Source organism: Monodelphis domestica, chromosome 1 (assembly GCF_027887165.1).
Source record: "Monodelphis domestica isolate mMonDom1 chromosome 1, mMonDom1.pri, whole genome shotgun sequence".
NCBI lineage: Eukaryota > Metazoa > Chordata > Mammalia > Didelphimorphia > Didelphidae > Monodelphis > Monodelphis domestica.
Genome location: NC_077227.1, coordinates 195,007,911 through 195,022,823, shown reverse-complemented (window position 1 = coordinate 195,022,823; position 14,913 = coordinate 195,007,911). Strand labels below are relative to the sequence as shown.

At 33.9% G+C, this 14,913-nt stretch overlaps 1 protein-coding gene across 3 annotated transcripts in view; it reads left to right on the top strand.

Annotated features, from left to right (window-relative positions):
* DPH6 (diphthamine biosynthesis 6) overlaps nt 1-14,913 on the top strand; it is a 639,691-nt gene that overhangs the window by 186,720 nt on the left and 438,058 nt on the right. For all 3 annotated transcript variants that reach the window (XM_007480002.2, XM_007480003.2, XM_056810234.1), the window contains exon 4: nt 8,578-8,651. In XM_007480002.2, coding sequence (XP_007480064.1) covers nt 8,578-8,651 — 74 coding nt within the window. The remainder of the gene's footprint in view (nt 1-8,577; nt 8,652-14,913) is intronic.

Below are 14,913 nucleotides of genomic sequence, written 5' to 3'. Positions count from 1 at the left end.
TGGAGAACACCTATAGTTAGGGCATGATATGGGGAATGAGTCAAGTTATTTCTTATTTTTCAATATCAATAATTTTTTGAATAGGTCACATTGTAGTGACTAATTGAGGAGTGACCATCAAGGAGATGGTCATCAAGGAGAGACCACAAGGAGAAAAAACAAAACAAAACAAAAGAAATTATTTCACAGAAACTCAGATGCTTAACGATACCTGCTTATCTGGTCTTAATAGGAAATAATTTGTGCTACTGTCGTTTCCCAACATATAGATATCATGTCTTTTTTTTTTTTTAAGTAGCATAAGATCCAATTAGTTCTTTTGTCCCTGTCATCCTTTTGAGTTCTAATGAGCTTGCAACCCACTAAAACCACCATCTTTTCCAGATGCACTATTTATCCATACTTATAGGATCTTATACTTGAAATTTTATTCACTTTCATCTCTTTTCTTTGTCCTTTTAAAATCTGAAATGGTTGAGCAGCAGACTCTACAATCATGTTAGTGTTTTTAGATAACTCTTGTTAAATTTATTTGTGGTTGGACTCTGAATATTTATATAAGTGGTTGCCAGGGATTTAATTTCCAAATCCCAAAATGAATTACTAAAGTAAATGGAATTTATGTTTTTTTATTTATAAGAGAGGGAAGATATTAAGGAATGAGAGAGATAGAGAGAGAAAGAGGAAACTCCAGCTTCCTCTGAGCCAGGTAGAAATATTTAGGCCCTAATCAGGGAAAAGAGTCTCAAGACAATGAGCCTTTCTCGGAGGCATAAACCTCTGAGAAAGGCAGGGTCACTAAGTCGGCCTTTCACTCACCAAAGGTCATTGTCTAAAAGGAAACACAGTCTTAGGTCTCCTGCATGAGTTCATCCAGGGGTCCAGTTCCTCCAGTTCAACTCTGAATCAGAGAATCCACCATTCAACTCAAATCTTGAATTGAATATATCCTCTTCTGGCCTCTGATCCTCTTTTTAAAGATCTTTTTCTCTTGTGTCACCTCCCCTAAATTTCATGTCTACAAATCACAGCAAACTCTTTTCTCCAGGACTGCCTACTCCTTAGTTCACACCTTCTTTGGTTAGATTATATCTTTTTGGGCTACTTACCCCCTTTTTTGGTTAGTTCACCTTTTGTAGCTAAAATGGGTAGATATACTTCAAATACTGAGTTATCACCTTTTGGGGATTAAAATCTAATAATAGATTGTGGATTACAATTCAATCTTCCCAATAAAAGAAGAGCTAAGTACCTTCATTGTTACAATCAGGGGATTACAATTTAATCTTCACAATAAAAGGAGAGCTAAATATATTCATTTTAATAATAATCAGGAGATAACTAAATCCAATCTTCACACTCTTAAATTTTCATCTTCATTGGAACCTCCCCACACAACATTGTTTTTTATTTCCATGGAATTTAATGTATTTTCATTTCATCTATAGTTATTTTTGTAGCATACTAATCTCGTATTAAATTATAAATTCCTTGAGGGCAGAATCTGTATATCTTAGAGGGATAAGTGGATTCTACAAGAGGTCATATAGGCAGTAAAAGCAGAGTAAGGATTCAAATCCATGAACTGAGAACAACTCCAATACTACTAAATAATGTCATAGGATTATGTGATTTTATATAGAGAGTAGTTGGCTTAAAATAGTTTGTATTTACTTATATACCTCTGTATACATATTCATGTATACACTATATTCTTCCAATAGAATACAGACAGTAGACAAAAGGACAGTTTTCATTTTTGTCTTTATCAATTCTACTGTGGACCTTGAATATAGTAAGTGCTTAATAAATGCTAATTAATTGAATTGGATTGAATATTCCATACAATGCTTGTAGTAAATTATCAATAAATGTTTTGTTTTTTGAAAAGATTTCATTTTACTTGATAGGTTTCATATACTTTTAAAAAAGTGATAAGCATATGTGTTATAATTGCAGTCATAATCCAAGACCTACTCATTATTACATAAGAAATGCAATTAATATTAATTATATTTGAACTTTGGCAGGATTTTAAAAATCAGCATTCTGCTTTGATTAGTTGTTTCCAACATAAGAAAAACAGGTTTTATAACGCATCAAAAATTATTAACTATGCTTATGTTTTCTGAGAGGTTTTCATAATTAGGAAATGGTCAAAATAATCATATATCCATATTTAATTACTGTTCATTCTGGAAAATTGTAGTTACTCTAAAAGGGTGTTTACTAAGAAAAGTTATTTATTGCTGTATTTTCTCCCAAGGATGGCATCAAAACTTGACTTTAATGTCTCTCTCATGTAATTAGTGATTAGAATTCTATGTGATATACAAATTTTGAAATATTGCATTTATATAGTTTATGATGAAATATAGGATTTTACACCATCCTGCTTTGGTATGTTTGTGACCTAAGAATAATTCTAAAGTGAAACTATTTCATTATGATTTTAGACTTGATAACTGACATGTTATTTCTGACTTTCTCCATCTTTCTGTGTGTGGTATATATGTATGTCTCCCTCTACCTTTCATATCCTCTTCTTCTCTCAGGCCCTTCTCCCTTTCCCTATTTAGGGTTTTAAATCTTCATATAACATATAGAGTATATTTTTTCCTTATTTCTTATTTTTCAATTTCAATAGTTTTTTAAATAGGTCACATTGTAGCAACTAATTGCTTTTAATGTCTTCTCATTTTAAAGCTTTCTTATAATTCACTGTGGATTTTTATCGTTTTCTTATTAATCAATGTTCTGACAAAATAGACAGTAAATTTTTAAATAACTATTACTTTGATAGTTGATATCTGTCTGTTTTGATATAGCCATTTTAACTTCATATGATGTTATTTATTTATAGCTAAACCCATTATGTTCCAACTCTAGTCTTGAATCAATCAATTTATAAACTTTTTTTTTAAGCTCTTGCTATTTTTCACGCACTGTGCTAAGCACCAGATGTGCAAAAAGAGTCTAAAGAAAAGTCCCTGTGGTCAAGAATCTAGTAGGGGAGACAATGTGCAAATATTCATACTTGCTTACATACATACATACACACACATATACACAAAGCAAGCAATATGCAGGATAAATAGTACATAATTAACAGAGTGAAGGCACTGGAGTTAAGATGTGTTATAGAAGGTTTCCTGTAGTGGAGTTTTAGTTGGGACTTAAAAGAAATCAAGGAGGTTAGTAATTGTAGGAAAAGAGGGAGAGCCAGAGAAAATGCCCAGATGGACTGTCTTGTTTCTTGGGTAAGGTTTTATATTGGAGGGGCTAGGTTTATGAAAGTCTTTGAATGCCAAATAGAATATTTTGCAATTGATCCTTGAAGCAATCGGAAGCCACTAGATCAATGATGGTGAACCTTTTAAAGATGGACTGCGGGGCCCCTCCCCAGACTCAGTGCCATACCCCCTTCCCAGAGACCCTCTGTTGTTCCCCCCACCCCCACTCCACTTCACCCTCCAGGCCTCCCTTACCCCAGACAGGAGAGAAGGAGTGTGTACTCCAATTGAGCTGCTAGGTGGAGTGGCAGGTGAAGTGAGGAATGTCCTTAGCTAGTGTAGTGGGGGAGAGTGACCCAAGCACTCTGCTCCTTCCTAGCTCTGTTGCCTGTAAGCCATCCACCTTCCCCACTGTACACTCCCATTGGGCTGCTAGGTAAAAGGGCAGGGGATGTGCAGCTTCCCCCGAAACCCTCTGCCTTTCTAGTAACAAACCTTGCGGGGGGGTGCAGTGCCCACAGAGATCAAGATGGTACACATGCCATGGGTTCCCCACCACTACACTAGAATTTACTGAGTGAGGAGTGACATGATCAGATCTTTTTAGGAAAATCACCTTAAAGTCTGAATGCTGGATAAATTGGTAGTGGAAAGAAACTTGTTTCCAATCTGTTTGAATATGAGAGAGAATGAGGAATCCAGTCTGACTTCTAGGTTGAGAGCCTGAGGCACTGAGAACCTTGTTGGTGAAGGCATGGCATGAGTACTGGGGCAACATGGATGGGACTGCTCTGTTCCCCCTCTCCACACCACCAAGGATATTTTTGCATGCCCCATCTCTCTGTCCAACCTCCCAATTGGAGTACTTCCTTCCTCTGCAGTCTGGGGTAATACTGGAGGCTCACACATAGCTTGAAGTTGCAGTTTGGTCATGGAATCTGGAAACTGTTCACCAACACTGCTCTAGAATAATAGGGAAGGTTAGGGACTTGTGGAAGACTTAAAGGGAAAGAAATGAGTTCCATTTGGGGCATATGAAGTTTAGGATATATACTGGACATCAAGTTTGAGAAATCTGAAAGGCAGTTGAAAAATGCAAAATTGGACACCAGCAAGAGTTTGAGACAGGATAAGTAGATTTGAGAATCATCAGCATAGAAATGGTAATTATACCTATGGGAGCTTGTGAGATCACTAAATGAAGTTATATAGAGGGAAAAAGAAGAAAGTCCAGAACAGAACTCTAGAAACATTTATGGTTTAGAGTGCATGACTTTGAAAAGTTTTCAGCAAAGTCAACAGAAAAGGAACAATTAGATAGGTAGGATGTGGAAAATTAATATTGGATTGGGAAATAATTTTCTCTTTGGACCCCCACCCAAAAAAAACCAAAAACCACACAACTTTGATTTTAAAGTGTAAGCAGTTTTCTCCCAGGGCTATGAAACTGGATTGGGTCTTCCCTTTTTTGTTTAGATCTTTTTTTCTTTTTTAAGAATAACAGGATTAAAAGCATATTACTGGGCTGACTTTTTTTTTTACTGGGCTGACTTTTTTTTTTAATAGGCCATATGGAGACTAGCTTCTTATTTATCTGTAAACAAGAATTCTCTTAGGTAATGAAGTCAATCAGCTCTAGCCCTCGGGTGGTCCAGCCACATGGTGAGGAGGAAAGAGTATGCTGTGGTCCTCCAGAGACCTGCCTCTTCCTGCAATGAAATGGTGAAGGAGGAATCGAGGTAGCTGAGGCCACTTCCTGGATGCCTGTTTTCAAATCAGAGATGTATTGAGGAGGGACTGGATGATGACATCAGAAGAAATACATATTGACTTGCATGGCAGCAACTTGTGTCCTCTTTGCTTACTTAGTCTAGCTCGCTTCTTAGTTGCATAGGCTTATGCCTCTGTCTCTTTGTCCCAGCTCCCCTGATTAGCAGCTTATACTCTTTTGGCATCTGCTGGGACTGAGTCTGTTGGCTAGTTAGATTTTTCTTGGGCAGCAGATTGATAAATTAAATTAAATTTAGTATGTACAGCCTAAAGAGAATTTAATTTGCTACAGGAAGAAAAGCAGGAGAATGTTGCCCCAAGAAGCCAAAGTGAAGAAAGTGTCAAGTAGGAGAGGGTGGTCAACAGCATCAAAGTCTTAGAAAGAGCAGTTTTAATGGAATGATCAGATCAGAAGTGTGTGAGAAAAAATAGCTTCACCTACCTTCCCAGCATCTACCACAGCCTACTGACTACAGCCTAAAGCACTGTCTTCAACTGGCTAGGTTTTTGGTGTCATCCTAAACATCTCCAGCATCCTGACTTCAGTGTGGAGGGCAGAGCCAAGAAAGTATATCAGTAGTGAAACAAGAAGCATGCAGGCTTTTCTTAGTGTTGTCTGGACTTCTAGGGGGTCAAAATCAATCTCTCTCTCTCTCTCTCTCTCTCTCTCTCTCTCTCTCTCTCTCTCTCTCTCTCTCTCTCTCTCTTCCCCCTTTCTCTCTCCCCTACTTTCCCCCCCTCTCCCTCTCCCTCTCTCTCAGTTACTCAAACTCATATGACAGTATCTCTGATTTACCAGTTTTTTAACTGATATTTGGTTTTGCTCATTCATGGTAGGATCAACCAATTGCATTAAAACTCTTAACATCTTAGCTCTTAAGCCAAATATTTTATGAGAAATTGGGAAATGACACTCAGAAAGATGAAGTTTGTCATAAGAATTATCATAAAAGATATCTTCTGTCAAATGTATGATCAGAAATAGGAGTAGATAGGTTATGTAGCTAGAGTAAGAAGTAATAATTGGATGACCTAAGTATTAGGCTGTTACTCATAGAAAGTTAAAAACTTTAGAGCAGATATTCTTTTTTTTTTAAATTGAAATCTTTATTTAATGAATTAATTTAGAGCATTTTTCCATGGTTACAAGATTCATGTTCTTTCCTATGTTCCTCCCATAGCCAACACACAATTCCACTTGGTTTTACATGTGTCATTGATCAAGACCTATTTCCATATTACTGATATTTGCACTAGGGTGATCATTTAGAGTCTATATCCCTAATCATATTCTCATCAACCCATGTGATCAAGCAGTTGTTTTTCTTCTGCGTTTTGCTCCCACAGTTCTTTCTTTGGATGTGGATAGTGTTCTTTCTCATAAGTCCCTCAGAATTGTCCTGGGTCATTGCATTGCTGCTAGTAGAGAAGCTGTTACATTTGATTGTACCACAGTATATCATTCTCCGTGTATAATGTTCTCATGGTTTAGATCAGATATTCTTAACTTGATAGTCACATATTTGTTCTTAAAATCATTTTGATAACTATTTCAATAAAATTAGTTTCCTTTGTAATCTTGTGTAATTTATTTCATGCATTCAAAATCATTGTTCTTATAAGGGGTCAGTGTACTTCATCAGACTGCCAAGGGAATCCATTTTGCACAATGAAGGTTAAGAACTCTTACCCTCGAGAAAGTATTAGGTAGATCTTCTATGAACGATTTATGGGGAAATAACAGATTAGAATAATAGAGCATGAGAAGTCATGGAGACATTATCTGTATCATTAGAGAATAACCTAGTTGATAAGATAACATGACCACTAAAGTCTAATGTGTATTAAAAGTAATGTCCTGTAACAATTTGAGAGGGTGTGAAAAATAGAGATATGTAATAATATAAGGAGATACAAATTTTATGACCTGACCAGGCATCTCAACCCATTTGTTTTCCTATGTGAAGTACTTTCTTATCTTTCTAATTTTCCTGAGATGATATACAATGATAACAGATTATTTGAATTATTTGTCTCATCAAATTAGGATGTTTACTTTTAATTTACAAGAGATAAGTTTAGTTTAGAAAAAGATTATTGATGTCTCATAATTGTTCCTTTGTTTTTTAGAGTATCTATTTTAAGAATTGTTTGTTTTCCCTATTGTTTTAAGTGGTGAAAACTATATTATTGTACCATAACTTTTACTAGATCTGCATAGTGCCTTTAGTTATTAAGCATATTCACATATGTTAATTAAGCTTTACCCTTTTAAGTTTATTACCTGCTGTGTATGCTGAATGCTATATTGTATTTTGCCATTTAATTGCATATCTGTCAACCATTTGTAGTACAATAAACTTTATAAAGCACAAATGGAAACAAAGGAACAATCAAAATCACAGTTCTTTTCCTAACTTATCATAGTGAGGTTTAGACATTTTTCTACCCTTTTGGAAAAGAATGTTTAAAATGGTTGTAGTACCTTGGGCATCAAGAAATTCCTTTGTGCATCTGATTACTTACATTAATTTCTTCAAATCTAATCAGTCTCAGGGCTATTTCAGTTTTTTTAATGAATTTATTTTATACCAGTTTTTTATTTTTATTTTTATATGTAATGAACCTAATATCAGGTTTCCATGTTTGGATGGGTCAGAGTATTAATAATATGATCATCTGTTGTGACGTAATTTTTTCTCTATAAACATATTCTCAAGAAAGAAGTGGCTTGGGAGATACTCTTGTGGAACGAATTCCTATTCACTTCTTCATAACTATTTCTAGATAATACTCACTACTTTATTCCTGGCTTGCATTTTATTCTTTTTTAAGTGTATTACCTTACAGTTCCTTACATTAAATTTCATCTCAGACTAGTCTGACCAGATTCCCAAGTTGTCCATATCCATCTATTTATTTTGATTGATTGATTGATTTTCCTTTATGTTAAAAAAAAATCTCTAGTTTTTGTATCATCTACAAAAAAATTTACATTCTGCTTCAGGTTGTTATCAAATATATTGAATATGTGAGTTGCAGTCCCCATGGAATCATCCACGATATATACTTAGTTGTAGCTCTAGTGACAGTAACTCATCACTTTCCATCTGTCTGCTAATTTGTTATCCACAATGTTATCTTTCTCATTTCTTCTCGTTGACTGTTATCATATCAAAATTTTTCCCCAAAATTCAGATAAGTAGCATCTATCATATTTCTTTATTCATCCAAGTTCATGTTTTATTTAAAAACAATTATTAATCTAAGATAATATTTCTTAAAATAGAATTCTCATAATTTCCATGAACATTAGCAAATAAATTATGTTATATGAGAGCTTTTTTGAAGTGTTTCTTTAATCTCCACTCCAACAAACTCTTGTTACTTGCCATTTAAATATAAAAATAATTTTTTATATATCTAACAAATTTCTCCACCCCCTTATAAACATAAATTGTTTTTTTTATTATGTCTACATTTAATATCCTCAGAGAAACATAGTATTTTTCTATCTCCCAGATAGAATCAAGGATCATATAATGATTTATTTCTAATACATTTTGTTTTTCAGGAAAAGGAAGAAATAGATGGTATATCTGTTGGAGCTATTCTTTCTGACTATCAACGAGTTCGAGTGGAAAATGTGTAAGAAAACATTAATTTAATAGATCAGTTTAAATGGATAATTTAATATATCAATGCATATATATTGAACCAAAGAAAGTTTGTATTTCTATTGTATTTTATCAAATCATTAAATAAATCTCATATTCCTGATACTCTTAGGCTTTACATGTATAAATTCTAAATAAATACACATGTATTTATCTAGGGACTCTATTTAGAAACAGGAGTAATATTATAATTTTTGTCTATAAGTCATTTCTCAAAACTCCCAAATATCCTTGGAAAAATGAATTTCATGTAATAAAAAAAAATTCAAGATACAAAAGTTTTAAATAAGTCAAAACTTTAAAATTTCCCTTGATTAGTTATGTGTGCTAAAGTCCATTTCAATCATACATTGCCACAATATCAAGGAATAATGGAGAGGAAATAGCCAATATTTTAAAGGAGATACACACAATTATGGAAACATACAGTTATATAAACACACACACACACACACACACAAGCAATTAATTTCCTATTTATGTTTACCTAATTTGTAGGTAGAGAGGTGGAGAATTTAGGTCATTTTTGTGGATTTTAGTTCTTCTTTGATACTTCTAAGCACATTGTCAATCTTCATATTGCAAAATAACTGATAAATTCAATTACTTCAGTCATTTTATTTTGGGGAAAAATAAAATCATATTTTTGACACTGTGTCATCAAAAATGTTTATGTAGAGAAGTTGAACGGCTTTAGGGAAATTGGAAACGTACTCCAATAAAATAGTACTTTTGTTTTACAAGGTGCACTTTATATACATTTTCTAATTTCATCTTTTAATAGCCCTATGAAATAGGTACTTTAAATATTTCTAGTTCCATTTTGAAGATAAGGAAAAAGACATACATAGATTTTGAATTTTCTGTCCAAGGTCACAAATTATTAAATAGTAGAGTGTTAATAGTGACTATTAATAGATTGTTTCGAAACAATTGGCTGAAATGTTTTGTTTTGTTTTTTCCTTTTCAATTGAGAACTAATCTGGTTTGTAAATGATACTGCTTTTTGAGTAGAAGGCATAGTCATGTTAATACTTGGATTATCTATCCTGAAGTGATATGAAGTGAAAAGCTCTTAGTCAAACTTACATATGTGGGATATTTTTTGTTGTTAACATCCTATCTTTTAATCTGTGTAGGAATTTTTTGCTTTGCAAATCTACTTAAGCAATGTAGATTTGTGGCTCCTCATTAACTGATAGTATTGAAGTTGTCTGGTGGTAATAAGAGGTATGTTATGTGACTTGTATAAGGTTATACACCCAGTATAGATGAGAGACAAAACTTGAACTCAGTTCTTTTTCATTCTAAGACCAGCTCTCTAAAAGTTAGTTATATAGTTATAGTTAACTATACTGCTTCTCTTATTATTATGTAACTCACTATTACTGCTTTAGAAAAATATGTCCCATTTTAGAACAGCTTTATGCATATTAATGTATAAAAACATGGAGAATCCAGTATTATAAATTTATTAGAAAAGGAATTGGCAGTGTTATTTTTGGTAAAGATTGAACTAAGAATTATAAATGAATACATGTGAGTTGAAATTAGTGAAATTAGGTTTTTGTGTTCTTAGAAATTTCATTACTTGGATTAAAAAAACAGAAAAGATTATGGAATATTTTTATCAAAATAGATAGGCATGTACATACATAGGTATATGTAATCTTTCTATATAGAATTTTTTAAGGATGAATTTCTTAAAGGAAATTAGAATATTTTAACTCTCACATTGAAGAATGAACTTTTATCCATATAGTTCCTTCAGAATACAGACTTATTTAAGGCATTAATTATGGAAATATCATCTCTCTTTTTCCAATACTTTTTCAGATGTTTAGAGTGCTAAACAAAGTTCCACAGTGGTGAATATATCTGCCCATCAAAAATATTTTTCTGAAAGTTGGAAAAGTGTGAAATTGACACAAACATTTTTTATAAGATATTTATCTCAGTTAGTAAGATAGACCTTATCCAAGCATCTCAGAATGAAGATCACTTATAAAGAGCACTGTTCTTTTATGATATTGTTAAAATATATAACAGATTCTAGAAACTATATTCTATTTTGCTATTTTATATTCATTTAGGCAATTGCCCTATTGAAATTCCTTTTTATTAGTTTCTTGATCCTGGGCAAGTCCTTTAGCCTCTCTTTCCTCAAGTTCCTAAACTGTAAAATAATTATAATAGCACTTATCTACTATACTTGTGGGGACTAAATGACATAGTTATAAAATGTTTAGCACAGTGCCTGGCACAGAAAAGATACTTAATAAATGCCAATTTCCTTCTTACAGAAAGATTTTCAACTAGAAATACAGAATGAGAAAAACATTTTCAAATGTGGCCCTCCAAGCATTACCCTTTATGTGCCCTAAATGATTAAATATGATTTAAAATGGTGAAGTGACCTTCAGCAGGTGTTTGATTTTAAATCATAAAGCTGTTTAGGTACTATCTCTTAAATGAACACATAATATTTGGTAAATCAATTCTCATAGCAGTACTGAGAATAACAACTTTTAAATCAATAGACAAAGCAATAATATTTGAAAACTTATCTAGTTTAGTTAAAAATGTAGCTTGACATCATATACAATAAATAAGATGGATTTGGGGGGAAAGTCAATGAGTTTTCTTTTGGACATACTCAGTAGGCAGGTATTGTTGTAGAATTAGAGGTCAAGGGAAAGAATGAAACTGGATACATAATCCTGGAAGTCATCTGCATAAATATGTTTGAATCTATAGGAACTAAAAAGGTCAGGGAGCCATTAGAGTTTACTGAGTTAGGTAGTGATGTTGTGATCAGTATTCTGGATGATGCATTGGAAAGTAGAGAGCAGTTGGAAATCACAGGAGATGAAAACTGATATCTGTTGTGAAGGAAAAAGCACAAAATGAAACATTGATCTGAGGTAAGAAAAGGTCCCTGGAGTGAGGCAGCTAAGTGCCTCAATGTATAGAGTGCCAGACTGAGAGATAGGAGGTCTGGAATTCAAATATGGCTTCAGACACTTCCTAGCTCTGTGGCCTTGAGTTAGTCATTTGACCCCAATTGCATATGCATATTCCTTACTACTCTTCTGCCTTCAAAGGAATCCTTAGTATTGTCAATTCTAAGAAGGGGGGTGGGGGTTCTCAACCAAGTTCTCAATTGGATTTGGTAACTAGTGTAGGGAAGAGCTAGAACTTACCTCCTGAGTCCTGGGCAACAAAATTGAATAATTCATCAGAATATAAAAGGACTTCTGTGATATCAGGATTGACTAAGAAACAAACCAAGAAGAAAAAAAATCTCAAAATCTCCTTCAATCAATAGCCCCATTTACTGTTCCCTCCCATCCCTTCCAAATAACCCCAACTTATCTACAAGAGCAATTAGAATTCATCCAAGAAATGATGCAAGAGTTTTAAAGAGTTTTTGTTTGTTTGTTTTTTAAGAAAGGCAAACTATCAAAGATAAACTTGGTAAAAGAATCAACAGCTTAACAAAGGAGATTCAAAGGGGGCAGCTGGGTGGCTCAGTGGATTTAGAACCAGGCCTAGAGACTCTAGACCTAGAGGTACTGGGTTCAAATGTGGACTCAGACACTTCCCAGCTGTGTGACCCTGGGCAAGTCACTTAACCCCCATTGCCTAGCCTTGGAGCCAATACACAGTATTGACTCCAAGACAGAAGGTAAGGGTTTTTTTTTTAAAAAAGAGAGAGATTCAAAAACAAACTCCCTAACCCTCTGAATGGATCAAATAGACATTAATGATTCCAAGGGACAAAAAGAATTATTAAAAGAAAGCCAAAAATGGGGGGAAGGGAAAGTTAGGAAAATATAATGACCTGGAAAATAGATCAAGAAGAAATAATTTATTTTGATTGTAAAAAAATGGAATTCAAGGAAATGCACATCAATTGGAGAATGGCAGAACAAGTTGAGGGTTTGTGATTATGATGGAATATTATTGTGCTTTAAGAAATAATGAGCAGAATAGTTTCCAAAAAATTCTGAGAAGACTTATATGAATGTATGCCAAGTGAAATAAACAGAACCAGGAGAACATTGTACATGGTAACAACAATATAGTAATGATAATCAAACTGTGAAAGCCTTTTCTATCCTGATTAAGACAATGATCAATAACAATTCCAAAGAACATATTGAAAAATGTCTCCAGAAAGAGAACTGATAAATTCTGAGTTCAAATAGCAACATTTTTTAAGCTTTTAAGTTTCCTTCCTTCCTTCCTTCCTTCCTTCCTTCCTTCCTTCCTTCCTTCCTTCCTTCCTTCCTTCCTTCCTTCCTTCCTTCCTTCCTTCCTTCCTTCCTTCCTTCCTTCCTTCCTTCCTTCCTTCCTTCCTTCCTTCTTTCCTTCCTTCCTTCCTTATTTCCTTCCTCCCTCCCTCCCTCCCTCCCTCCCTCCCTTCTTTCCTTCCTTCCTTCCTTCCTCCCTTCCTTCCTTTCTTCTGTCCTCTCTCCCTCCCTCTGTTTTTTCCTTCTTTCCTTCCTTTTTTCTTTTTTCAAAGGAAATATGTTTTGCCTGACTTCACATGTATTGGTTGCCTCCTTAATAAGTTATTGGAAGGGCCAGTGATAGGGAGAAAATTTGCAACAGAAAATAAATATTTTTGAAAAAGAACTAACTTAAAATGCATAGGATTATCTGAAATCCATGGGGAAAAACATGGATTTTATATTTTAATAAATTATTAAGAAAATTGTATATACATAATAAATAGCAATGTGAAAGTAGCAGGAATCTATTACTTCCTGAAACTCCAAAATGAAAATCCCAGGAACCTCACTGCCAAAATTTAAAATATAAAGACAAAAGAAAACCTCCTGCTAAGAGCTAGAAAGAAAGAATTCAACTATCAAGAAATGATAATCAGCAGTTCATGAGATTTAGTAGCTATAATATAAATGAATGAAGAACATGGGGTGAGATATCCACAAGACAGAAGCTAAAGCTCTACAACCAAGAGTAACTTAAACAGCAAAACTGAGTATAATCCTACAAGAAAAAAAAATGAATCTTCATTGAAAAGAGGACTTTTCTATATTTCTGACAAAGAATCCAGTTTTTAAACAGAACATTTAAATGTAAATATGGGAGTCATGAAAAAATAAAATGAGAAATATAAGTGAACAATTCAAAAGGTGCTTTATAAGGGTGATCTTTTTTATATTTTAGCAGAGGAGAGAAATGTTAACAACAGAAAAGAGGTTTATTCCAAATTCTTAATATCACAAGATATCATAGAGATCATCAGTGGAGAGAAGACATAAATCATTTTGTTGTATTTTGAAGATATTGTCAGAAAAAGGAAAGGGGAGATTATGTAGTTGGGGAAATGGAAGGAATAATCGAAAGATCTATTAATACAAAATTAGATTGTGCAAATAGCACTATCAATATGGAAGAAATGGAAGAAAATAAAGGTTGCTTTAATTTTCTACTCAGCTGTTTAAAAGAGGCTCCAATCTAATCACAGAATTTGGTATAGGAATATAATCACATCAGCAGATACAAATTAGAATAAAAAGAGATAGATTACAAGTTGAGATCATTTTAAATTCAATTCAAAGAGATTTATAACCAGAAATTTTGCCATGAAATGATGAAAGTTTTGTTGTTGTTGTTGTTGTTGTTTGTTTGTTTGATTGGGGTTTTTTGTCATAGTAACTCTTTAAGATGAACAAATTAGGTTTAGAGGTGTTATGAACTGCATCACTTGGGGAAGTGTGCATACAATGAAATAAAAAATTCTTTGAATTTTAAACTAGTTTTTTCTGTCTTATAAACTGTTATGGGCATCCTTCCCGAACCCAAAGGAAGGATGCCTTTTGCAAGCATGCAATGACTCCAAAATTTAGCTTAAAAACAAAAGAGATTTATTAATTTAGAAAGTAATGTTGAGAGTGGCCAGGAGGATAGCAAGATATAACAGCAAGATGCGGAGCAGTTCCCTGGGAGGACAGCATGGAAGGAAAGGCTGTTCCCCCCGATGACATTGGTTCTGGGGATTTTATACATTCATCACAACAGTTAGACACTCAGGCATGAGGTGGGGTGATCATACTGGGGTCTGCCTGGGGACATAAAGATTCCTTAGTTTTAGTGGACAAACAGATGTCCGATAGTATCGAGGTGTGGTCTGAAGGTGCATCTTTCTGACCATCTAGAGGACGATCAAAGGAAGATAGTCATCTCAGGGCCCTAGGTGGGGT